Source organism: Mustela lutreola, chromosome 6 (assembly GCF_030435805.1).
Source record: "Mustela lutreola isolate mMusLut2 chromosome 6, mMusLut2.pri, whole genome shotgun sequence".
Taxonomy (NCBI): Eukaryota; Metazoa; Chordata; class Mammalia; order Carnivora; family Mustelidae; genus Mustela; species Mustela lutreola.
In genome coordinates, this window is record NC_081295.1 from 158664488 (window position 1) to 158688568 (window position 24081).

Below are 24081 nucleotides of genomic sequence, written 5' to 3' on the forward strand. Positions count from 1 at the left end.
CATCTGGCCCACGGGCCTGAACCACTGTGGGGTGGGCAGGTCCCGGGGAGCTAGCTCACACGGCCACACTCCCCACGAAGGGCCTGCATCTGTTCCCCTCGCTGAGAAACGCAACTGCTGGTGACTCGGTGACTCGGGGCAGCTGTGGGGGCCTGCTTGTCCTGGACCGGCCCTCAGGGTCCCCACCTGCCCCACAAGAGCTCGGGTCTGAGCCACCTTCCTGGCTGTCACCCTCTCCAGGCCCCGTGGGAGGGCTGCAGCCTGTCTTGTCGGCCGTGGGTTCCCCTGAGGCTCTTGTCCCCACCCCCCGCCCCAGTAGCAGCACCTTCATTCACCAAGACAGAGATCGTTCCAAAGAAGAGCTTTGTTAGAACTGACGGGTGAAGGAGGAAAAGGGGTTTTCCGCCACAGCCAGGCCTCACGGGGAAGCCATGGCCGGTGGGGAGGGGCCAGGCTCAGAGGGAGAGCTCGCAGCACGCGGAGTGTTCTAGATGTTCCCTCATTTAATCCTCCCGACGCGGTGGTGCCCGCGGGAGCAGCCCCACCGTGCACGTGACAGAACGAGGCCCGTGCGGCTGAGCCCCCGGCCAGGTTCCCGCAGAGCCAAGGGCAAGGGTGCACAAGACTCGTCGCACACGCGGACGTGGGGGTTCGGGTCCAAGTCCGGCCGGGGACCACCGTCGGCGTCCGGCGTCCGAGTGTCTGGGCCAGCAGGATGCTGCCGCGGGCAGGAGCGGGGACCGCCGTCCCGGTGTCGGGGTCCGAGTGCCTGGGATGGGCTCACACCGTAGGCCGAACTGGTGCTTTTGCAGCCTGGCCTGAGGGCCCTGCTCCCTGTGGGCCGAGGGCCGGAGGCTGTGGCCAGTCGAGTGGCCGCCTGCGGGTCCCCGGCCCGGCCCTCGTGCTTCATCGGCCCAGCGCGGACGGTGTCCGAGGAGTCCTGCCTGCCGTGACCACACAGGGTAGCGCAGCCACCAGAGGGACACTCCATGCCCTTTGTAGTTGCGCAGTCTAGCCACAGTCCTGCTCGTGGGAAGGGGTCATGGAGCCCTGGAGCGCATGTGGGGGACGGGGCGCTCCTGCCCTAGCACGACATGGGGAGACGCAGGCCCTGCCGTCTGCTCGCGGGCAGCATGGCGGCCTCAGGCCTGACGTGTGCGGGGTCAGCTGCGAGCGTGAGCAAGTCTCGGGAAGGAGGCTCAGGCATCTGGTCCGACTGGCGGGGACGAGCCCAGGGGGTCCTGCTCGGGAGATGCGGGGGCCCAGAACCTCCTGGGCCTGCCTCCTGGGGGACTGGCCTAGCAGAAGGAGGGGGAGTTGGGAGGCGGGGGTGGGGGTTGGGGTGAGCCTGGGCGGTCCAGGAAACAGCTGGTGGCAGCCACGCAGGACGGCAGCAGGGGGCTCAGCATCCTCTCCTGCTGCAGGCCCTCTCCACTCTGCGGAGTGTTCCTAGAAACCAGGAAACCTCAGCCGTCCTGCTGCCTCGGCCCCGGCGTGCTGCAGGGGGGCCCGAGGCGGCGGGGCAGGGACCCCGCCAGACCCCGGGGAGGCCAAGCGCAGGCACATGTCTGTGGTGTGGATGTGTGGGCGCACAAGGGGGACGGGACGGTCCCTACCTGTCCAGGAAGTCGCCGACCTGCTAGCATAGAGAGCGAGAGAGAGTCAGTCAGTGTGGGCTGGGCACCTCGCTTCCGCCACCTCCAACCCCTCCGGCCCGTCCCAGGCCTCGCAGATCCCAGGGGCCCCTCCTGGCCCCCTGCTCTGCCCCACGTGTCACCAGGAAGCAGGGCTCTGTCACCATGGCCAGCAGGGACCCCCGCCACGGAGCAGGAGCACGGTCTCCATCCTCGCCGTCCACACCTGCAGCAGGTGGGCGCCCAGGCCTTCTCCAGAGTTCTGCTCACCTTCATGAACTCTCTGAGCTTCAAGTCCTGCAGGCACAGGGCCACCAGGACCAGCATGTCGTCCAGCAGGAGCGGCCTGTTCTTGGGCTGGTCTGGCCGCTGCCCGAGGGGGGCTTCCTGCTGCAGGCTCTCCCGCTCAGCCTCCACCGGAACCTGTGGGATGGATCCCCAGAGACTCAGTTTCGTGGGGGCCCCTCACCCCTGGGCCTTTGGGCCCTCCCGAGGCAACACCAGCGCCCTCCCCTCCCCCGCCCCCCCCCCCCTCACGCCATCAGCAGAGCCCACCGTACAGGCGTGTCGTCCATCACCGGCCTGGCGCTGCCCACCTGTCCGGTGCACATAGCCAAGAGGGACAGACTGGTCCCCCCACAGGGACAAAGGCCTGCGGTTTGTGTTTTCCGGGGATGAGCAGCTCGCGGGCCCTGACGGTGCCTGGGAGCCGGTGAGTGGGACTGGCCTCCGCCGCGTGTCTAAACCCCACTAGGAGCACATGGCTGGACTGGAGCCGAGTCCCTGGGCCAGTGGACCCCGGGGCCGAACCCAGCACCCAGCTCCTGGCCCCCAGGACCCCTCCCGACACACCCATCAGGCTGTTCCAGACACACAGGGGTCAGAGCCCAGCAACCGGCCGCCAGGACCCTCGCAGGCGGCCCCTCCCGGGACCCTGCGCCTCCCCCCAGCCCGACTGGAGGTTTCTGCCCTCCTGTGCCCTGAGCCGGCAGAGCTCTCTCCTGTGTCTCAGCAACCTCCCCAATCTGTTGGTGAGCAATTCCTAGAGAGACACACAGTGGTCTATCCGCCTGGGGCCTGGGTGGTGGGAGGGCCTGATCACGCGACCTGGTATGGGACAGTTCTGCCAAAAACTGAATGCATGGTGCTTGGGGTCAGGGGCACGGAGCTCACCAGATGGAGGACGACGGGAAAGCAAAGGCAGAGGCGTAACTACGGAAAATGACAGAGTCGCAGGACTTTCTCCCTGGACTCCGGGGTGTTTCCTCCCAACACCCAAACGCTGCGTGTGGACCGCCGTGACCGCTGGCACAGTACGCCAGCTCAGCGGACTGACCCCGCGGAGCCACACAGTCCCGGGCACCCCTTCCCCTTCCTGGACACAAGCCTCGTGGCTCGCAGCCCCACAGCCCCAGGAAGGACAGCTTCTCTCAGTCTCAGATCAGTGTCTCCCTGGGTCCCTGGGTACCCTCTGAAGCTGTGGATACAGTAAAGGGTTTCAGTGCCCTGAACAGTCTGCTTTCAGGGAAGCAAAGCTAAACGAAGCTGGTGCTGCCACAGACACAGGATTTCATGGTTTACGTGCACGGTAAGGGGGTGTCCCCAAGGGCAGCCCCAGGTGGGATCAACTACAGGTGCCGGCTCCCCTGCGGGGTGACAGGCCCACGAAGCCGCACTGGGGACACGGCACAGTCCTGGGGACAAGAACCCACAGAACGTGGGAGAAGTGAGAGCTCGGGGACAGACCCAGGTCACAAGGAGGTCAGAAAGGAAAGTAGGACATCATTGGTGAGAGAACGGACAGGGTCTGGAGAAGACCACGTCGTGAAAACTGACTCCCGACGCAGAGAAGACCTTCCTGCGTCCAAACGGGAAGACGGCTCTCGACGGAAGGAAGACCCCAGCGTGAAGGTAACCCGGCAACGTCAGCAGAAAATATCGTTAGAGAATCAGTCGTGACCTGTGGCGTCTGAAAACAAACCCTCATCAACATTCACTATTGCGGCTTGGTGACGACACCGTGCACAAAATTAATAGCGAAATGCCAGGTTGAGAGAGGACCGCCCAGGGTCCGAAACCAACAGGAGACTCAGCTGTGGGATGTAGAAAGGGAAGCTGGCGCATCAGGACGAGGACAGGAACCCGAGAGAAGGTTTGCGAAGAACATCAGTCGTTGATTCGCAGAAGAGGGCGCGCGAAGGGCTCTCGTGCGCGTGAACGGACGCCCAGCTCACCAGGGACCTCGGAAACGGACGGTTACACGGCATCGAAACCTTGTTTGACGCCCGTCAGACTAACACAGATCTCACACCCCGTAACGCTGGGTGACGGGAAGGTCCGTCTGACCCGCAGGCTGGCCACGGGCGCCCGGGCTGGGCCCCCAGGGTGTGCCTGCCTCAGGGAGCCTCGGATCCTGTCTCTGGGTCGGTGCCCCGGGGGGGCCCTTCCTCAGTTGGGGCTAAGCGGCTCGCGGCAGCACCGCCGTGCCACAGAGAGTGGGGGTCCCGTCCATCTGCTCCTGGGAACGTGCAAGCGCAGCGCGGCAGGCAGGAAGAGCAGGAAACAGGAGAGGCCTACGGTCGTGTCGTGTTCACTCAGCCCGTAAGCACGCGAGGCAGCATATGTTCTACCAAACCCTCTACAAATAAGAACCCAACACAGACGCGCAAAGGTTGCCCTGGGGGGAGACGGACGGTGATTAAGTGGAAAACCCAGCAAGCCCAGGAGGGCGGGTGTGGGCCGAAGAGAAGCACGGGAGGCTCGCTGGAGAGCGGCGGTTTCATGCATTAGGTCCCTCCCGCAGGGTCAGGAAAATATTTTCCGGAGATTTTGTCGCAGCTGCTGGCTGTTTATTAGGAGTGTTTTCTAATTTTTGTCATCTTTTGGCCTCATTTTCCCTGGCAGACTCTCAGAACTTACTGCTTCGCTCAGGGAGAAGTGCACAGGGAGACGTGGCGCTCGGAGGACACCACTTGGGAAGCTCTTCCTCACCGCAGGGGTCTGCGGAGGACCGGAGGTCAGAGGCCGGAGGCCGGCAGAGACGCCCAGCAGCCAGAGGCCTCACCTGGGTCCCCGGCCGACTCTTTGTCCGCCCTCCAGGCCACCTTCCAGGCCCCGCGTTCTCAGGGCCCCGGCACAGCCCAGCCACGGGCTGGCTTCTCTTCGGAAGCTGCTCCCTCCAGGTCCGGAGAGCTCTGGGAATGAAATCCATCTAGACGGCCTCTTTTCGGGCCTCCTCTTCTCTGAGGTGACTGTCCCCATGTCCCTCCCCATCCCCACCCCCGCCCACCCTTCCTTGTCCTGGTCCTCTCTAGACTCAGTCCGGAGGACATTACATCTATCTCCTTGGATGGAGACACCTTTATGCAGGGGATCCCGTGGCTGGATTCTAGGGATCCTACCCCAGGCTCTCTGTGGAGATCCACACGTCTCATCCTGCCGCATGTCTAGGACCCTAAATGTGCCCCAACGTGGACTCAACTTGTCCTAAATGAAGTGATGCCTCCTTCAGACCTGCCCTCCCTTCCATTTCCACCCAGGTTCTCGCCCCGGAAACTCGGGAGGCCCCTCGGGTCCCTCCATTCCCAGGCGGTGTATCCTGCCGACGGCTGTCATAAACTCCTCGGATGTGACAGGCTTCTCGGGACTGGGTCTGTGTGCACCCTCGCTCTTCCTCGGTCCCCAACTGGCCAGCTTCTCTGCTAGGTCCCCGCCAGGCGCCACTGGCTCCCCGAGGCCCACCCGCCCCCCCCCACACGGGCCACTGTGACTCCCATCTCAGAGCCTGGTTGGTCTCCCTCCCTCTGCGGCAGAAGCCCCGCAGCAGGGACAGCGCCTGCCTGTCCGTCCTTTGCCAGCAAACACGGTCTTTCCTAACACACTCCAGGAGCTTACTGGGGTCTTTTGCAAGGGAACGAACATTGTTTCTTATTTTAGTCTTCCTGTCCTATTTAAAGCGGACTTGAGGACGAGGATTCTGAATCACCTCTGGGCTTCCTTCGAGACTGCGCAGCGTCCCACACAGAGCAGAGCTGGAGAAGCCTCGCCGTGATTGTGCCGGCCTCTTCGGCTGTGGGACACCTGTCCCAGGGCCCTGCACGGAGAGAGCCGGCCTCCCTGGCTTTCTAGATCATATCTCCACCTGCCCATCGTCCCCTCCGATCTGGACTCCCCCTCCTCATCCTATACCATAACACATCCTCAAAGAGTCAATATCTAAATGAAGATTTTGAATACTCACCTTTCATACTGAACAGAATGAAACCCTGGTGAAAATATGTCCATTTTCCACCCAATCGAATACTAACTGGATTGGGGCTGAAGGGTGGGCAGGTCTGTAACGACAATCTTAAAGCCAAGGGGCAAAATAAACATAGTGGATATCCACAAAAAATCTAACACGTAAGAGGACTGGGAGGGTCCTGAGACTCAGCCAACATTAACACATGGTGCAAAGGTGTGCGTTCCGACTGGCCAGGCACACAGGCAGAAATAAACAGAAGGATGGGCCACCTGGGTGGCTCAGTGGGTTAAAGCATCTGCCTTCGGCTCAGGTCATGATCTCAGGGTCCTGGGATCGAGCCCCGAATAGGGCTCTCAGCTTAGCAGGGAGCCTGCTTCCCCCTCTCTCTGGGCCTACTTGGGATCTCTGTCTGTGAAATAAATAAATAAAATCTTAAAAGAAAGAAAGAAAGAAAGAAACAGAAGAACAGGAGTCAAGAAAGTAGACAAGCGTATGTGCCGACACAGCAGATTACAAGGCTGGGATCCAAATCCGCGGGGCCACTCTGGATTATTCAATAAAAAGGTCGGGAAAAACCAATCTGAACTTGGAAGGTACCTCACACTGTCCCCAAAGTATTCTCTTGGAGACCCCAAGTCCTCTAGAACATGTGTTGAAGGATCGTCACCCAGACAGTCTATGCAATCTCAAAACAAAACAATAACCTTGAAATAACCCCACGTCTGCTGCTCGTGGCGCCCTCACAGAGGGCCATGCGGTGGCTGAAGAATTCGTAAGAATCCATCTGGACACACTGATGGGAAAATGGGTAAATGTCCACGGTGTACTTTTAGATGACAAGAAGGAGCTACCCAACAAATGGAGAATCCTTGGGCTAGGTGGGTGTGGGGCGTTTCCAGAGGGCGTTCACAGTGTTCTGAAAGAGGGAGATGCAGAAACCTACCCATGCTTACCTCCGGGAAGCAGCAAGATTCTCATTTCGAGCTCGTTCCTTACAGTGTTGACTGAATGTATTACCAAGAGCGTGTAACTTTTATGATAAAAATTAAGATAAAAATAACCACTGTAAGCAGGCAGGCAGGCAGGCAGGCAAAGGAAGAGGGAAAGAGAATCGTGTACCCATTTCCAGGCTTCAGTACATTGGCGGGATCGATAAATACCATCTGGTTTCACTCATGTGTGATATTGAAGAAACAAAACGAACCAGCAAAGGAGGGAGAGAGAGAGAGAGAACCACAGAACAGCCTCTAACTCCAGAGCACACCCTGACGGCCACCAGAGGGGCGGGGAGGGGGTGGGCAGGTGGCTGCTGGGGGACAGGGGGTCCCGCAGGGAGGTGATGTATACCTGAGCTATGTTGCACTGCGAGCTCACTACGCCGGAATTCAATTTAAAGACCATAGTTCCAAAGTCTCATGAAATACACGTAGACAGCCGGGTCCTCACCAGCATATGCAAAAGCTGATCCCACTTCTCACCGAACGTCTAGTTGTATCAAGCAGGGGACCCTAGGGTCTGGTCCTGGAAGAGCTGCCTGTCCTCAGGCCCACGCCCATCCCCCTGATGAGCAAACTGAGGGCCTCTCACGCAGCCTGGGACGCAGCGCCTCAGGCACTGCCACTCCTAGATCCCGTCAGCAGACGGACGCTGGGGCACCCGCTGTGGGGCAGAGTCTGATGAGGGTCCGAAGCAGGGGAAGCGGAAGGTTGGAGAAGCGCTGAGTTTCCAAGCGTGTGCGGGGGCGGGGCAGGAGGGGGCATTACCCCGTGGGGCAGGAGGGGGCCTTACCTCGCAGAGGCCGACCACGCCGTCTCCCAGAACCTCCTCGGAACAGGGCTGCCGGTGCAGGGGGCGGCAGAGGACTCCGGAGGCCGAGGCCTCGGCAGTGGGCAGAAGCAGGGGGTCGGGATAGAAGAGGGGTGTGCCCTCTGAGCTCAGGGCCCCCCGCAGGGGCTGCTGGCAGGTGGGGCAGACGCGCTCTCCCTCGAGGTCCTTCCACGGAGGCACCATGGCCCAGGCGGTCCTCCTGTCCACAGGCCCCCCTTCTCCTGTGTGGTTCTGGAGGGGCCTGTGCACAGACCACCAGGACAAGAAGGCCCTGATGGAGGGGGACAGTCCATGGGCAGCAGAGGAGGCATGGCTCGGCCCCCCGGGGTCCGACAACTGCCCATTGTCTGCGACCAGGGCCGCGGCCCAGTCATGCACCCCATGGGTCTGCACCTGGCAGAGGTCTCTGCTAGGCCCCGACGCACACCCTCCAGCCTCTGAAAACCTCTCTTGATCTGTCCCGCGTGGGGCGCCAGCAGACGATTCGCAGCCACTTCTGTTGTCCTCTCCAGAGCCTTCTGTATTTGCAGAGCTCAGAGTGCCCGGAAGGCAAGACATCCTCAGCCTCAAAGCTGACTGTCTCCGACGGGTGGGCAGCGGAGAGAAGGGGATATTTTCAGGCATCCTCGCCCACCCGGGACTGCAGGAGCCTGGGGGCCACGGTGGCAGCGTGTGGCTGCGGCCATCGGCATCCATGTCTCTCCCTCTCGGTCAGTGTCCTTTCCTGGGCAACATGGATTCCACGATCAAAGCACGAAAGAGAAAGAGGGCGTGTAGGGCCAACCCCGGCCGGGCAAAGTCCGAGCGCCTCTTCCTTCCTTTCAGAGCGTCTCCAAAGAGGAGCCCAAGACGGCCGCCCTTGCCTTAAACATTCTCACTGCCACTTCTCCAGACCACTCGCCTCCCCTCGTGCTGCCCCTCCAGGCCGTCCTCTGGGCTGTCCAGGCAGAAGGCCTTCGGTGAAGGCTCTCCCCGGCGCGAGTCGGGAGCCCTGGGCCAGAGGGGAGGGGCCCCTCCTTCCTGGAAACTCGGGACTGCCGGGAAGGTGAAGCCCGAACCGCCACCGGGGTGGGGTCTAGGGCACTCGAGTGAGGTGAACGTTGGCTGGGGAAGGTGTGGCTGGTTTGCACCTGGGGAGGGAGAAGGTCTCGGTGTAAACAGGACGCAAGCGAGAGCCAAGTCCCCAAAGCCCCACCTGCGCAGCCCCTGTCGGGTGTCCCGGAAGCTGCCTCTCCGTGCGACCCGGGACGGCCCCGCCCACTGTCCTGGGGCTGACCCCCGCCCTGACCCCAGAAGTCCCTGACACCCGCCTGATGGCTCTGTTGCTGGCTGTGACTCTGGGCCCTGAGTCCAAACCCCACATGGAGTGGAGAAGTGACTAAATAATAAAATCTTTCAATAACAGGAAGAGGCTGGAAACGTGAGGTACTTGGGAGGGCCTCACTCCACGGCCCCTCCCTGTCACCCCCTCCCCGGCCGCAGCCAGTCACTGTCCCCAAGCCCAGGTCCCTGACTTCCCCTCGTCGCATGAGTGAGTTGGCATCCTTCTCAGTGTCCGCACCACCTCATCGTGCGGCTTCCCCCGAGCCGGGGAGCTCGAGCCCTCTCCACCTCCCTGCCAGTCCCCGTGAGCTGCCTCCCCAAACTCATCCGCTTGGGGGCTGTGTGCACCCCGCTTCTCCCCATCCCCCCGGAACACCCAGTACGGAGCCCCTTCAGCTCCGTGACTTGCTCGGTCCAGCACCTCCCTCTGAACCGTGGTAGACCTGGGATTTTGCCTCCTGAAATCAGCAACCCCGGCCCGGACCCGAGCTCCTCTGCCCGCATCTGTTCCTGTCTCTAGCCCTTGACCCTGCCACGTTCCTGTCCTGTTTCATGATGCCAGGTGGGGAGCCTGCCCACGGCCACACAGGGAACACGGAGAGCCGGGACCCAGATCCCAACATGTGTCGCGCTGACCACATGCTTCCTCGCCCAGGATGTCCCATCTCAGAGCTCAGCAGACGCTTGGTAAGTGGACCGGACATCAGTAGCTGGATTCTGGACAGACGGGGGCAGAACAGCACCTGACACCGTCCGGCCGTGTGTAGAGTCACTCGGTCCTATTCTTGGGTTTCCCACTGGCTAACTGAAAGACTACAAGGCAGGCGTCCGCCCTACCCACCTTCACACCAGCTCAAGAACATGTCGGCATGGACATCGTGCAGGGAAAGACAGAGTCGACCCCATTCAGAAAGACGTGCATGGAGGGAGCTCGGCCAGTGACACCTCGATGGCACTGCACGGTGGCAGATGGTGACTGTCCTCCAGACGGCGCATGTCACACACCAGAGACTAAATAACATTCTTGTCCAGTCTGTGTCAGTAAGAAACATCTTCAATCTCTCTGTGGAAAAAAAGCCACCATCACAACATCAAGAGACAAATGATCAAATCAAGCTGTAAAAACAAACATGTTTACAACGCTCGTCAAATTCAGACGGCTGCTTTGCCAACACAGGGAGACACAGGGAGCCTCCGAATACACAAGCAGTATTAGCTGTCGGTGGGAAAACTGGGAGCGTACGTGGACGCTTCACAGAAGAACCACAGAATATCTCTACCTCATAAACGATGCTCAATCTCGCTCACACGAAGAAAACCCCATTAAAGTGACACTGAAATCAAACGTCCGGACGATGAGAAGACAGGGTGGGTACTTTTCCCGGGGACCCCCACCTGCACATTTTAACCTGGGACAAAGTTTAAACCATTACTTAAGTATTTTAGTATTTTAGAAGAGGGACCATCAGGGGCTAGAATGATAAGATTCTAGACTCAGCAAAACGTCTGGGTGTCAGGACTCCTGGTGGCCCAGTAGGTGAAGCATCCGGCTCAGGTCATGACCCCAGGGTCCTGGGACCAAGTCCTGCGTCCGGCTCCCTCCTCCGTCTGGAGTCTGCTTCTCCCTCTGTCCCTCGCCCTGCTTGGGTGCGCTCTCTCTCTCCCTCCCTCTCAAATAAACAAAATCTTTCTTTTTTCTCAAATAAACAAAATCTTAAAAAAAAAGGAAGAGTGTAACTCAGATCCTCACTCCAGAGCTGGAGAGCTCCTGTTCCGGGCCCATGTCCCCTGACAGGCGACCACGCGTCACAGCTGGAAGTGGAGGGTGCGATTATCCCCTGCCCCACGGCCACGCAGCGTAGCCTCGCACAGAGCGCGTGCTCCGGGAGGTCTTGAGCGAGTTGAGCTGCTGTAACATATTGCAGTCAGGAGTCGCGTTGGGTGATTTGCCCCGTTTCCGCCTGCTTGGACCCCTGGTTGCCGCCTCGCTGGGAGGGAAGGCCCGCGTCCGCCTTGCGGCCGCTCTGAACTCCTCACGTTAGTGTGAGCCCCGCTGGCCGGTTTCCTGCTCACCCTCGGGGGCCCCGCCGACAGCAGGGCAGGCTGTCCACCGCGTGACCGCTGCCTCCCCGGAGGACGGCCGGCGGAGACCCGGCCCCAGGCCCGTCCAGGAGCAGCTCCGAGCCCAGATCCCCTCTGATCTGCACTCAGGCGTGCGGGGGGACGCTCCCCCTTGCTGCCCTACCACCTCACTTACCACCCTGGGACCTTTGCCACCGCCAACCCACGACTTCAGCTCCTGCCTCGCTCCCTGAGCGATGGGATTAAGTCTCCCCTTCTTTGCACGCTCTCCTCTAGCTAACACAGGGGTGGGCATCTCAAATGCTCCTTCTGAAAGTCTCCAATTAAATCCTAACCAGGAATCCTCGGGACGTGTCCTCAGCCTGCCTCCAAATTGACCACTCAGAAACGTTCCCTCATTGGGAGTCCCACACTGGAAACTGCCTTCTCTGCTGGCCCCTAGGTTCCCTTTCCCCTGCTGTGGCCGTCCCTGGAAGGACAGCTCCCCGTGCTGGGACGTTGGGGTAAAGGCCACAGCCAGCCGTCCCCTCTGTCCCTTGGCAGTGGCGCTGACACGGGGCCGTGGCCTCCCTGAGCCCCAGAGCCAGCCAGATCCTTCCTCCTGCCCCTTGGAGACATCATCAGCACCCCAAATTCAAGGTAGCTTCTGAATTATTCTTACCTGGTTCCCTGCCCCCCAGTCTGGCACAGGTGAAGGAGGGGTCCTTCAGCCGTGCGGGGCCCTGTCTCTCTGTGAGAGGCAATTGGTGCTGTCCCAACACAGGACGCAGATCTGCGCACCTCTCTGGAGGGGACCACGCTCCACGCTGCCCAGACCCAGGGGCGCTGTGACGTTCCTTTCAAGGATGGTTTCCAGAGGTGGGGATGGTTGAAAATAGGTGATGGGGCGCCTGGGCGGCTCAGTCCTTGGAGCATCCAACTCTTGATCTCGGCTCAGGTCATGATCTCAGGATCCTGAGTTCGAGCCCCACGTGGGCTCCATGCTGGGTGCGCAGCCTACTTTAAAAATAAATAAAATTAAAAACTTAACTAAAAAATAAAGAAAATAAAAAGGATAGCTTTAAAGCTGGCATTGTAATTCCTCAGGGCAAGAGATTCCCGCCTGAGGCACGTTAACTCAGTGTGTAGGTTTGGGGAGGAGGAGGGGCACACAGCCGTGCAAGCCAAGCGGAAGAAGGGTCCGGCCCGGGAGAGACAGCCGGCAGGGCGGCCAGAGCCGGGGGCCAAGGCAGGAGGCTCGCGGGTAAAATGTCAAAGAAGTGAGAACGGAGCCTCAAGTGTTCTGCTCTGGAATTAGGAAACGGAAGGTCAGGGGCGCAGGAACTGCAGCTGCGAGACTCAGGGGATACCTCAGGACCGTAGCGAAAGCTGGTCTCCTGGAGGCCCCGGGATTCTACCCGATGGCACGGAGGCCGCGGCCTGAAAGGAAGGCGAGAGTCCTCCTCCAGGTGGTTAAAGGGTCCTGGAGTCCTAAACTCCGTGTGATCCCACTCGTGTGGAGCACATGCACAGCGGGAGGACCACAGGGGGAGGAGGGAAAACTGAAGGGGGAACTCAGAGAGGGAGACGGACCATGAGAGACGCTGGACTCTGGGAACCAAACCGAGGGTCACAGAGGGGCGGGGTGGGGTGACCGGGGGATGGGCACGAAGCAGAGCATGAGTGGTGATAGGCCCTTGGAGATACACGCAACTGATGAAAGACTGACCTCTACCTGTGAGACCCATAATACACTGCGTGTTAATTTAACTGAATTTAAGTTAAAAATAAATAAAATTAGCTGAAGCTGGTGGAATAAAAGAACATGCGGAGTAGCTGCTCCTGAGAATCCCAGACAGACCAGCCTTCGTGGATACTTTGACAGTCACGGTTGTAGGAAGAGCTGTACGCCCCAGGGGCACCTGTGTGCAGGGGTGGGGGTGCTGACTGTCAGCCCTGGGTTGGAAACACCTGTTTCAAACAAAGGACAGAACTACGCAATTAGCCCCTTCTCTGGAACTGGGGACTTTGTGAACCTCCAGTTCCAGACTTCATGGAGGGAGGCATGCAGTGTTGGGAGGTGAGGCGGGTGAGGGCGGGCAGTGTGGCGGCCAGGGTGCACAGCGGGGGAGCACACGGGACGGTCCTCCACCAAGCTCCTCATTCCCACTGGCCCTTCCCAAGCCCCACCCCGCGATGTACCCCAGCCACGTGTCCATATGGTCCCGCTCGTTTATGCAACGTGCAGAACATATTAGAACCGCAGTGCAGATTGCCATGTCTTCTATTTATTTTCCTTTGTGTCAGGTGGCATTTTGGGGGGCGATCCAGCGGGAGAGAAACAGAGGCTTACGTGGTTTGGCGGTGCTGAGATATGGGGGTTCATCAGTTCTTGCTGGGTGTCTTTGTGTAGAAAGGGCTTTAAGGAACACCTCTGCCGTCCACTGACACCACTCAGCCGACTTCGGGGCAGAAGCGCCGGGCCCAGTGGATGCGTCATGGTAAGACTACGTCGTGTGCCTCCCCGAGCCGGCACATCCTCCCCAGCCTAGACACGGTCGACTGAAAGTGCACGATTCAGGCCATCGGTGTCTGGTCAAAGTGGACCTTCCCTTCTTCAGGAATATATCTATCCCTGTTTGTATTACTCTATACAATTATCTACAGCATAAAATAAAATTACATTTCACATATTTTTGTATGAAATCAACAGAAGTTGTTCTGATATCAGAAAGTGAACAAAAGGGAAAAAATTTCAGATCAAACCCAAATCAACAGCTGAGGAGGAAATAAATTTTTAACTAGAAGAAGACACTCCTAGAGCCCTTGAAAATCAATTGAGGAAGAAGAATAAACCTACAAGCACACCGAAATTTTTAAAATTTCATGTTGATTTAGCATGAAATACTGGCATCCACAAAGAATCTAGAACTCATAAAACACTTTTGCAACAAGGAATTAAAAATAAACACATCGATGACCTTCAGCAATTTAAGGTTTGTCACTGCCCAAGAAAACTTGAAATGCCCTGAAATCATAGAGCTCATGTAAGAATCTCTTGACAGAAGTTTTCCCCAAGTTAACAATACTGAAAATCGACATTACCAATAATCACTATAAAGCTGAAATTAACTTTTCTAAACTTTCCATTTGAAAGCCTGCTAGAGGAAATACCAATTTATTCACTCTTGTCGGAGAAAATGTATTTAAAAATTCCTGTCAAATAAAGATGGAATCAAAAGGTACTAAGCTAAAAATAGAGGGAAAATATACAAGTGGTCAGACAGTTAAAAATGTGTGGTTGTTTTGGTGTTTGTGGTCAGCTTTTTAACATTTTTTTAAAAGATTTTATTTATTTATTTGAGAGACAGAGATCACAAGTAGGCAGAGAGGCAGGCAGAGAGAGAGGAGGAAGCAGACTCAGAGAGCCTGATGCGGGGCTCAATCCCGGGCCCCTGGGATCATGACCTGAGCTGAAGGCAGAGGCTTTAACCCACTGAGCCACCCAGGCGCCCCAGCTTTTTAACATTTTTAATTCGTCATCGTTACAAGTAAATGTTCCCTTTGGCTCGTTTACATTTTCTCATTTTGAGATCCTTTTATCTTTTTATTTTTTTCCATTTTATTTTGCGGGACTTGAACTCACCCCTGAGATCAAGGGTCACACGCTCTCTCCCCTGGGCCAGCCAGGGAGCCCAGTCCTCTTTCCTGACGGGGGTCTAGCAGTGCGTCTGCTTCAAGCCCCACCAACCTGGGGCCGCCCCCAGTCCTCCGGCCCGGGCAGTCTGGGGACCCTGAGCCGGCCACAGCAGGTGCGGGCAGCGGCAGGTACGTGGCGCGGCAGGCGGGGCGCAGCGGCAGTTAGCGGCCGCGCCGGGTGCAAAGCGGGGTGCGCGCCCCGCCAGGGAGCCCAGCGCCCCGCCCTCAGGAGCCCGCGTTCGGGCCTTTTCCGTCCACCCGCGCGGCCTCCGACTTCCAGGCAGGGCTCCCCTGCATCGAAAGTGGGGCAACAGTATCGGGATTGCCCCCAATCCGTTGATTTTTTACAACGCCCGGAGTCCCCCAGGCGCGGGGGCGCGCGCCTGGCTCCTTCCCGAGCACGCCCACCGGCCGCCCGCGCCCAAGCACCCCAACGTTCCTAACGGCCTCCGACCGCCGTCACCCAACGACAGACAGTCCCCCGACCGGGGCCACTCGGCCCCCACACGCAGCCACCCTCCGCCGCGGAGCCGCCGCCCAGGGGACAGTGCCCCGAGTGTCCGCGCCCACCCCGCCCGGCCCGTCTGTCCCGTCGGACCCGCGCACCCGGCCCTGCGCGCCCGGCCCTGCGCACCCGGCCCTGCCCGGAGCTGCCATCTCCGTCGTACAGATGGAGCGGCGCGCCCCCCGCGTCCTGAAAGGCTGGTCACCAAGGCCAGTCCCGTAATGGACTCTGGCAAAGATCAACACCGGCTTTCCCGCAGAGAGGCAGCCTCGGAAAACCGCCTCCGAGCAGGTTCGCGGCGGGACCCTCAGCCCTTCCAACACCCTGCCCCAGTCCACTTAGCAAAAGCTCTCGGAGCGGTTCAGCCCAAACCAGTGGACGGAAGAAGCAGTGTCCAGAAGCGGAGGCCGCCGAAATCTTTGCTCGCTTACAGGTTTTTAATGCATCATTAGCACCACGGGGCGTTTTCTGTTTGGCTCCTCTTTCTGCCTCTAGAGCGGACTCCGCTCCAACCTCCTGTCACATCCTGGTCTGCAAACTGAGACCTATCAGGGGCCCTAATGTCACAGCGCTGCTCCTGATGCGGGTGCTGCACGGAGCTAGAATCCGGGGGCCCCCACCTGCGCGCCCACGGGCTTCCTGGTCCTGAGCCTGGTCAGGAAGGCTGATCCGACCCCAGCTCTTCTGGACGCAAGATTCGGGGTGCGGGGGGCTGTGTGCGAGCTCAAGACTGGCCTGCTAAGGGAAGCAAAGACAAGCAGGTGTTCTGAAGCCAGCCCCCGGGGAAACCAGAGCCTGGGTCAGAGGGGTTTCCGTCTCCACCGGTGCGCTGAGGAATTGCGACTTCCTGCAAGTGAAGACAACTAAAAAGTCTGGATAAAATATTTTTGAAGTGTCTGAAAAATTAAAATTCGGGAGAGGAAAGGGTGCTGTAGAGGGGAGCCTGGCCCCTGGGGTTGCTTCTGTCTGGGGACATTTGCTGATTGCTGCAGGCTGCTGAGATCCCAAGCTGTATTTCGGGCAGCCTTTAAAGGAGCTAGAAATGAAGTCCCAGGCCCCTAAATCTCGTGCTGACCTTGTTTAAGGTGACTCTTGGCTTGTGTTAAAAACGAAAATCTTCCTGGGAAGAAACTTAACATCATTGTAGGCTTTGAATGACTTTTTCATATACTTTTCCAAATATCTCGCTCACAAGCAGAGATAAGTGGGCTCCAGAGGGAGAAGAGAGCAGGACTAACAGGATGGGACCACGGGGGCTTCAGAAATCCGGGCTGCTGGACACAGACCAAGCGGCAAACGTGCTGATGCTACACTCCGGGAAATCAAAGTCGAGCTGGGAACACGTGGCAGACAGCCAGGAATTATAACAAGTGGCAGAGCAGAATTGGAGAAAAATCTTTTTAAAAGACTGACACAGTGTGGAGCCCCAAAGTCCTGAAGTCATGGGAATGGATTCTGGTGGGCTCGGTGGCTCAGGGTGAGCCCAGGAAGTGGGAAGATCTTGGCATCTGGAGAGAGCAGCTCCCTGCTTCCCGACTGGCTTCCTTCACAACAAAGTGACAGAGCCAGAAAATAAAATAGTAATATCATTCTTATGATGTAATTCCATTTTTTTAAAAAAGATTTCATTTATTTGAGAGAGAGTGAAAGAGCGTAAGAGGGGGAAGGCAGAGGGAGAAGCAGACCCCTGCGAGCAGGGAGCCTGATGAGGGACTCCACCCCAGACTCCAGGATCATGCCCTGAGCGGAAGAAGTCGCTCAACCAACTGAGCCACCCAGGGACCCCTGATGTAATTTAATGTTTAAAGAGTTATACACTTACACACTTTTTTAAAGATTTTATTATTTGAGAGAGAGCACGAGGTGGGGAGGGGCAGAGGGAGAGAGAGAAGCAGACTCCTTGCTGAGCAGGGAGCCCGATGCGGGACTCGAGCCCAGCACTCTGGGATCATGGGATGAACTTGATCCCAGGACCCCAAGATCATGACCTGAACTCGATTCCAGGACCGAGATTCTGACTGGAACGTGATCCCAGGACGCTGGGATCACTACCTGAGCCAAAGGCAGACGCTTGACCGACTGAGCCTCCCAGATGCCTCACACTTAAATTCACTTAGTTCAATAATTAAGACATAAAAAAATGTCCGTCGAGAGGATTTACAAGCACCCTGCCTCTACTCACCCCTCGGCCACGACCCCATCCCTGTCACACAGGAAACTCTCTTGTTTTCTGTGTGTCCTTCCAGTGTTTCTTTAGCAGTAAATCAAGTATATTATTTGTGTTTCTCCCTTTTACTAGCAAAATTTTGCACCCTGAGCGTTGTATTTTCAGTTAACGAGGCAGCCTGAAGATCTTTGTCACTTCAGCACAAAGGCCTCTATAAAATCCTCAGTTAACATAGCAACAAGAATCACTATCTTGCCCCAGGAGCCGGGGTGGGTTCCGAGGACAGCAAGATGGAGAGACATGGTCATGGGAGCCTTGACTCTCCCAGTCTTAGAGGGGAAGCCTGCCAGGGATTCAGCTTTGGGCAGGACGACGCCGCGTCCCCGTGCGCACCGTGGACTCATGGCAACAGCCAGCCGAGGTCCCACGGCGCCGCACATGGTCCGCTCGTTGGGATGCCGGTGAGCGCAAGGCTGCCTGGCAGGAGACTGACGGCCTTGTCCCCGCAGACGGGGCCTGTGCAGCTAAAGAAGGGGTGTCGGGGGCCCCTGTGAAGCCACCAGGAAAGCAGACAGACAGAAAAACTGTCCATTTTAACAGCTTCTTTTCTGTCTTCGTCTAAAACCAATAAAATGTCTTTTTTTTTTGACAAGTTAAAAACATGACTAAGAACATTTTTACCACAACTAAAAGAAGGAAATCTTGGAAGATTGGAAGACTGAAGTAACTATCCCGTAGACGAGAATAGAGTTTCTTTTCTGCGGGAAAAGTTCAGAGCCCTTGGACATTCACCTTTTTACCCAAGGCCAGGGTCAGAAGCCTCTGATCAAAGGCCATTCTTTTTTTTTTTTTTTTTTTTTTTTTTTAACAATCTCTACACCGAACATGGGGCTCAAACTCACAACCCTGAGATCAAGGTCCATGCTCCACCTGCTGAGCCAGCCAGGGTTGTGCGGTCTCCAGGAAAGCCTCCACCATCCCAGGCATACCTTCCAGGGGAGCTGACGGGCTTGGCCTTCTGTACCCCCCAAGCCAACCCCTGTCTAAGTAGAAAGATTGGGAAACATGCAAAAGATTATTCCAGCCGACGGCCAAGGAAACTCACTTGTGGTGTCGTCAGATAAAACATGGAGAGGAAGCTCAGCAAAACTTGAATTTCAGATAATTTTGTTAGTATGTCTCAAATAACTGCATTATTCATTCTCTGAAATTCAGACTTAACTGCGGGTCCCGTACTTTTTCTCTGCCAAGTCTGGCATCTGACTTGACACATGTGGGTGACAGAGAATCCATCCGAGGGGACAAAACAGTTTGTCCTGAGAGGAGCCAAAGATGAGTCTGGGCAGAGGTGGGGAGGCCGCCGGAGGCCGTTAGTGCAGACGCTGTCCTGCAGACACCGCAAGGGGACGGAAGCTTTGGTGTAAGATTTGTCGTGTTATTTTCTAATTGTAAAAGCACGTACATTAACTGCAGTACATCCAGAGCACGAAGGGGAGATGATAATCAGCCTAACTCTGCTGGCCCGCCGTGACCGGGTGCACACGTCGCTGGAAAGCGCCCTCCAGCAGGCCTACCCGCTGGGGCCTGTTCGGGCGCCCTGCTGAGCATGGAACCCTTCCCTCCTCCTCCACCGCCCTTCCTGCTTCCCCTTGCCTCCAACATAGTCTCGTCTGGTTGGCTGACTCGTCCGGCTGTCCCCGATGGCCAAGGTCACCGGCGCCCAGAGCTGTGTCCAGCGGGTAGAAATGCCGCCCGGAGGGGTGCATGGTGGGGTTGGCACTGGAGGAAGCAGCCGGCCCGGAACAAGACTGTGGCGGGGACACGGAGGCGGGAAGCATGACTGTGGGGGGTGGTGCACGGAGCAGGAAGCCCCCTCCCACAGCTCCTCGAGGAGCTGGGCACTGAGAGCTGGTGGGGAGACACAGGCCCGCCCATAGACCTGTGGATAGGGGAGTTAGTCTGGACGTCCGTTAGAGCTGCCTCACTGCGTGGTGTAAGCAACGTATTTATTTGCTCAGGGTTCTAGGGGTTAGAAGTCCAAGATCAATGTGGTTTGGGGCCTCTCCCCTTAGCTGGCCACCGGCCAGCTTCTTGTTCTGTCCCCACACGGCCGTTGCCGCGTGCAGAATACTGCTGGTATCTCTGTGCTCACAAGGACACCAGCCAGATTAGATTAGAGCCAGCCTCCGCGGCCTGCTCCTTCCCAAGCCCTGCGGTTTAGGACTTTGACATGTGGGCCACGCCCCTGCACTCAAGTCCCCCCTGCAAACACCAGCTTGTCATCTGCCCCTCCAGCTGTGGGATTCCTCCCGAAGGCGGTCCGTCCATCCGTGGGGGCCTTTATCAAAAGGGCTCCGAGCTGGGCTCCGCGAGCTGCCCTGACAGGCTCTGACAGGGCTCTGCTGAGATCCTTAGCGGCAGCGCCATTTCCTGCCAGTCTGCTCTGACGTCATGTACTGCGCAAGTAGTGTGATGCCTGGGGGTGGGGGACACACAGTGTTAGGGTTCCCCAGAGAAACAACCAGTATGATGTCTGCAGAGAGGGTTTAGGAAATGGGCTCAGGCGGTCGTCAGGACCAGCCAGCGTGAATTGGCGGTGGCGGAGCGGGGGGTGCAGGCCAGCAGGTAGAGAGCCCAGGACGACTTGATGCTGCAGCTGGAGGAGAATTCTCAACGGCCCCCACCCCAGGGAGGGTCACCGTACTCAGAGTCCGCTGGTTTACACGTTAATCTCACCTAAACACATCCTCACGGCAGCACCTGGACCAGCATGAATCTGACACCTGGGTCCTGAAGCACGGCTAGATTCGCAGTGAAATTACCCAGTCCGGTGATTTAAACAAGCTCTTGATGTTTTCTTTGGAGAAAAATCTGTTCAAGTCTTCTGCCCACTTTTAATTGGATTATTTGTTTTGGGGGTGTTGAGTTGTAGAAGTCCTTTATGGAGTTTGGATAGTAACCCTTGGGATTTCATTCATATGTGGAATTTAAGAAACAAAACAAATGAGCAAAAGGGACAAAAAGAGAGGCAGACCCAGAAACAGACTCTGAACTACAGAGAACACACGGATGGTCACCAGAGGTGGGGGCGGGGTGGGGGGAGCAGGTGATGGGGTGAAGGAGAGCACCTGTCCTGTCGAGCAGAGCAGAGGGGCCTCTACGGAAGTGCCGAACTGCTGTATTTACACCTGAAATCGATACTACACTGTATGTTCATGAACAAATTCACTAATAAAAAGTAAATTTGGGGGCGCCTGCATGGCTCAGTACGTTAAGCCTCTGCCTTCGGCTCGGGTTGTGATCTCAGGGTCCTGGGATCGAGCCCCGCATCGGGCTCTCTGCTGAGCGGGAGGCCTGCTTCCTCCTCTCTCTCTGCCTGCCTCTCTGCCTACTTGTGATCTCTGTCTGTCCAATAAATAAAATCTTTAAAAAAAAAAACTAAAAAATTTTTTTAAATGATCCATCCCTTTAGATAACTGAGTGGAGTGAGGACCAGGTCTTTTTGGGCTTCTACCCCGACCCTGCTAGCAGCTAGATTGGAGCTGGGGTGTTAGGCAGCCTGCGATTTCCCCTGGCAGAGGGCGACATGCGAGGCTGCCGTGGAACCCGCCCCCCCCCCCATCTGCACTGGGACAGCAGCCTCTACACGATGCTCATGTGTTTTATTTATTTATTAAGTAGGTCCCACACCTAAGGTGGAGCCTAACACAAGGCTTGAACTCACAACCCTGAGGCCAAGACCCGCGATCAAGACCTGAGCTGAGATCTAGGGTCAGGTGCTTATGAGACACAGCCACCCGAGTGCCTCTCCTGATGCGTCTCTCCAGGGAAGAAAAGCAACCACACAGATGTTGGTTTTTTAATCCCATGACCGTTCTGGTTTTGAGCAGTTCAGTCCCTGTTAAATTGCACTAACTGTTACTTACGAATGGACTTTATGAGCCCATGCATTGACTTTTATGGTTGCTTTTCACCGGTCTTGGTTTGCATGTGTCGGATTCTGCAGAGGACTTTCGATTCTGCAGTCCCTGTGCGTGGGGTCAGATGAGAACCTCACCCAGTCCACCAATTCCGCACACATTTCAGCCACCAAGGTAGTTCAAACAGAGCTGTTTTTATTTCAGTTTCTAATTCTTGTTTTTTAAAAGATTTTATTTGTCAGAGAGAGCCAGTGCATGAGCACAAGCGGGCAGAGCAACAGACTCCCTGCCCAGCAAGAAGCCCCATGCGGGACTTGATTCCAGGACTCTGGGATCATGACCCAAGCCGAAGGCAGCAGTTCCACCGACTGAGCCACCCAAGCGTCTCTCTAATTCCTGTTTCTAATGAAGCAAAATTTGTCTCTCCTCGGGGAGCCAGGGACAGGATTCCTCTGTGCAGGCCTCCCTTTACCTAACTGCCACTCCACAGTCCTATCCCGAATCTGGAAACATTCTGCTTTTCTCAATGTGCTTCCTGGCCACCACTCGCTCACCGCTTACATCATTCCCTTGACGCCTTCTGACCGAAGACTGCGACCATTCACACTCCTACCAGCAACGTGTGAAGGGTCTGATTTGTCCCCATCCTTATCAGCTTTTACTTAAAAAATAAAACCACCAATCTGGCAAGTACAAAGCTTTACCTCATTATTGTGTTTGTATCTCCTTATTTGTATTTTCCTGAGTTCTAGGGACTTTGAACTTTTTAATTTCAGAATTTAGGAATTACTTTGAATTTACTTTTATCCTTTATTCATTTTTTAATATTTTTCCCTTTTTAACTGAACTGTTTTATTTTGAAAATGTTAATATGGAAAAGAATAGAAAATCACATAATAAGCATCCTTGTAACCGCAGCCCAGAGTTAACAGATGTGAATATTTCACCATATTTGCCTCAGGTTTTTGTCAAATAAAATTAGATGTTAGAGATGTACTGGAGGCGCTACACCTTTTCCTGTCCCTCCCAGAACAAATGCAGTCACATGTCTAGTGTGTGCCCCAGGCCTTGTGTTTATGTTTCCATCACTTATATATGGGGCCATGAACCCTATGGAGTATTTGCTGTGTTTCTACATGTGCATAAATGAGGGGTTCCTGGGGGGGGCTCAGTGGGTTAAAGCCTCTGCCTTCAACTCAGGTCACAATCTCAGAGTCCTGGGATTGAGCCCGGCATCGGGCTCTCTGCTCAGCGGAGAGCCTGCTTCCCCCTCTCTCCCTGCCTGCTTATGATCTCTCTCTCTCTGTCAAATAGATAAAGTCTTTAAAAAAAAAAAAAAAAAGGGTGTGTGAATGATGTCATGCTCATTATTGTGCTGAGACCAAGCCATATGAACAAACACAAATCCATGGTTTTCCAGCTCGGGTTCTGCCCCCCAGGGCAGACATGAAGGGCACAGGAAGACTTCCCACCCTGGACCCGCCTTATAAGAAACGCTGAAACGTGGTCTTTAAGCTGAGATGAAAGACCACTAATTTGTAAAATGAAAACCTAGGAAAATAGCACACTGGTAAAGCCAGGCATAGAGTCCGACTCAGAACACTGTAATGCAACTACTTAACACTCGCATAAAGGTTAAAGGACGAAAGTATTAACAATAACCATAACTACAATAACTTGATCATGGATGCTCAATAAAAAAAATGTAAATTGTGACATCAAAAAGCATAAAAGGGGGAGTGAAGGGTAGTCTTCTGTACGTGATCAAAAGTAAGTTGTTACCACTTTGAAGCAGACTTTCACAACTATCAGATGCTTCAAGAAAGCCTCAAGTGACACAAGGCTTGTCACCTCTCGTAGATGCGCACGCCATAGAGGGAAAGGAATCAGAGCTTGGCGCCATGGAAAATCACCAGTTCACAAAGGGAGGGAGCAACGCAGGGAAAAGGGAGCTACCGAACATCCGGAAAACAATGAACAAGACGGGAACACTAAGTCCTTACCTATCAACAATTACTTTACATGGAAACGGATCAAATTATTCAATCAAGAGGCACAGCGTGGCTTACTGGGTGGACAAGACCCAACGGTCAGTGCCACCGGCGGAAGACTCCCGCGTCGGTGGGAATGTCAGTGGGTGCAGCCAGTGTGGAAAGAACTATGGGGGTTCCTCACAAAGTCAAAAGTAGAACTACCGTACAATCCAATAATTCTATTGCTGAGTATTTCCCCAAAGCCAATGAAAACGTTCATTTGAAGGGACAGATGCGGTCCTGTGTTTATGGCAGCACTACATGCGACAGCCCAGAGAGGGACCAGCCCACGCGTCCGTCTGTTCACAAATGCACGTACCCATCAAGGCAGTACACACACACAATGGAACATTCCTCAGCCACGAAAAAGGAGACCTTGCCACTTGCCACAACAGGGAAGAACCTAGAGGTATCACGCTAACTGAAGTAAGTCAGACAGAGAAAGGATTTCACGTACATGTGGTAGAAAGAAACCAAACACACAAAGAAACAGAAACATACTCATAAATGCAGAGAACAAACCAGCATTTGGCATGAGGAGGGAGGTGCAGGGTGGGCACAACAGAGAAGGGGCTGGGGAGGCACAGACCTCCGGGGTTACAGTACGGACGTCACCGTGACGGAAAGTCCAACACAGGGAGCACCGTGAGGACTGATGTCACAACAGTG

General features: G+C 56.1%; 1 protein-coding gene across 2 annotated transcripts; it reads right to left on the reverse strand.

The window, feature by feature from the left end:
• Positions 1 to 346: 346 nt before the first annotated feature.
• TRIM40 (tripartite motif containing 40) lies at positions 347 to 13626 on the reverse strand. 2 transcript variants are annotated; one of them, XM_059179542.1, is made up of 7 exons: positions 13442 to 13626; positions 11771 to 12108; positions 9869 to 10090; positions 7666 to 8834; positions 1905 to 2057; positions 1617 to 1636; positions 347 to 1449 (listed from the first exon to the last, which is right to left on the reverse strand). In XM_059179542.1, exons 4-7 carry the CDS (start codon positions 8398 to 8400, stop codon positions 1299 to 1301), a joined length of 1059 nt encoding a protein of 352 aa, XP_059035525.1. In that variant the 5' UTR covers positions 8401 to 8834; positions 9869 to 10090; positions 11771 to 12108; positions 13442 to 13626; the 3' UTR covers positions 347 to 1298. The 2 variants fall into 2 exon arrangements, with proteins under 2 accessions (XP_059035525.1, XP_059035524.1); XM_059179541.1 differs by having other exon boundaries at positions 1617 to 1639; positions 13442 to 13621.
• Between the last annotated feature and the right edge of the window lie 10455 nt (positions 13627 to 24081).

What these genes read in the sequence shown, in the direction of transcription:
- TRIM40 (XM_059179541.1), bottom strand. Translation starts at nt 8,400, where the DNA reads ATGGATGCCGATGGCCGCAGCCACACGCTGCCACCGTGGCCCCCAGGC. An exon ending in GCGTGGTCGGCCTCTGCGAG is followed by an intron (nt 2,058 to 7,665) that starts GTAAGGCCCCCT and finishes TCCATCCCACAG; the next exon opens with GTTCCGGTGGAGGCTGAGCG. An exon ending in GTCGGCGACTTCCTGGACAG is followed by an intron (nt 1,450 to 1,616) that starts GTAGGGACCGTC and finishes CCTGGTTTCTAG; the next exon opens with GAACACTCCGCAGAGTGGAG.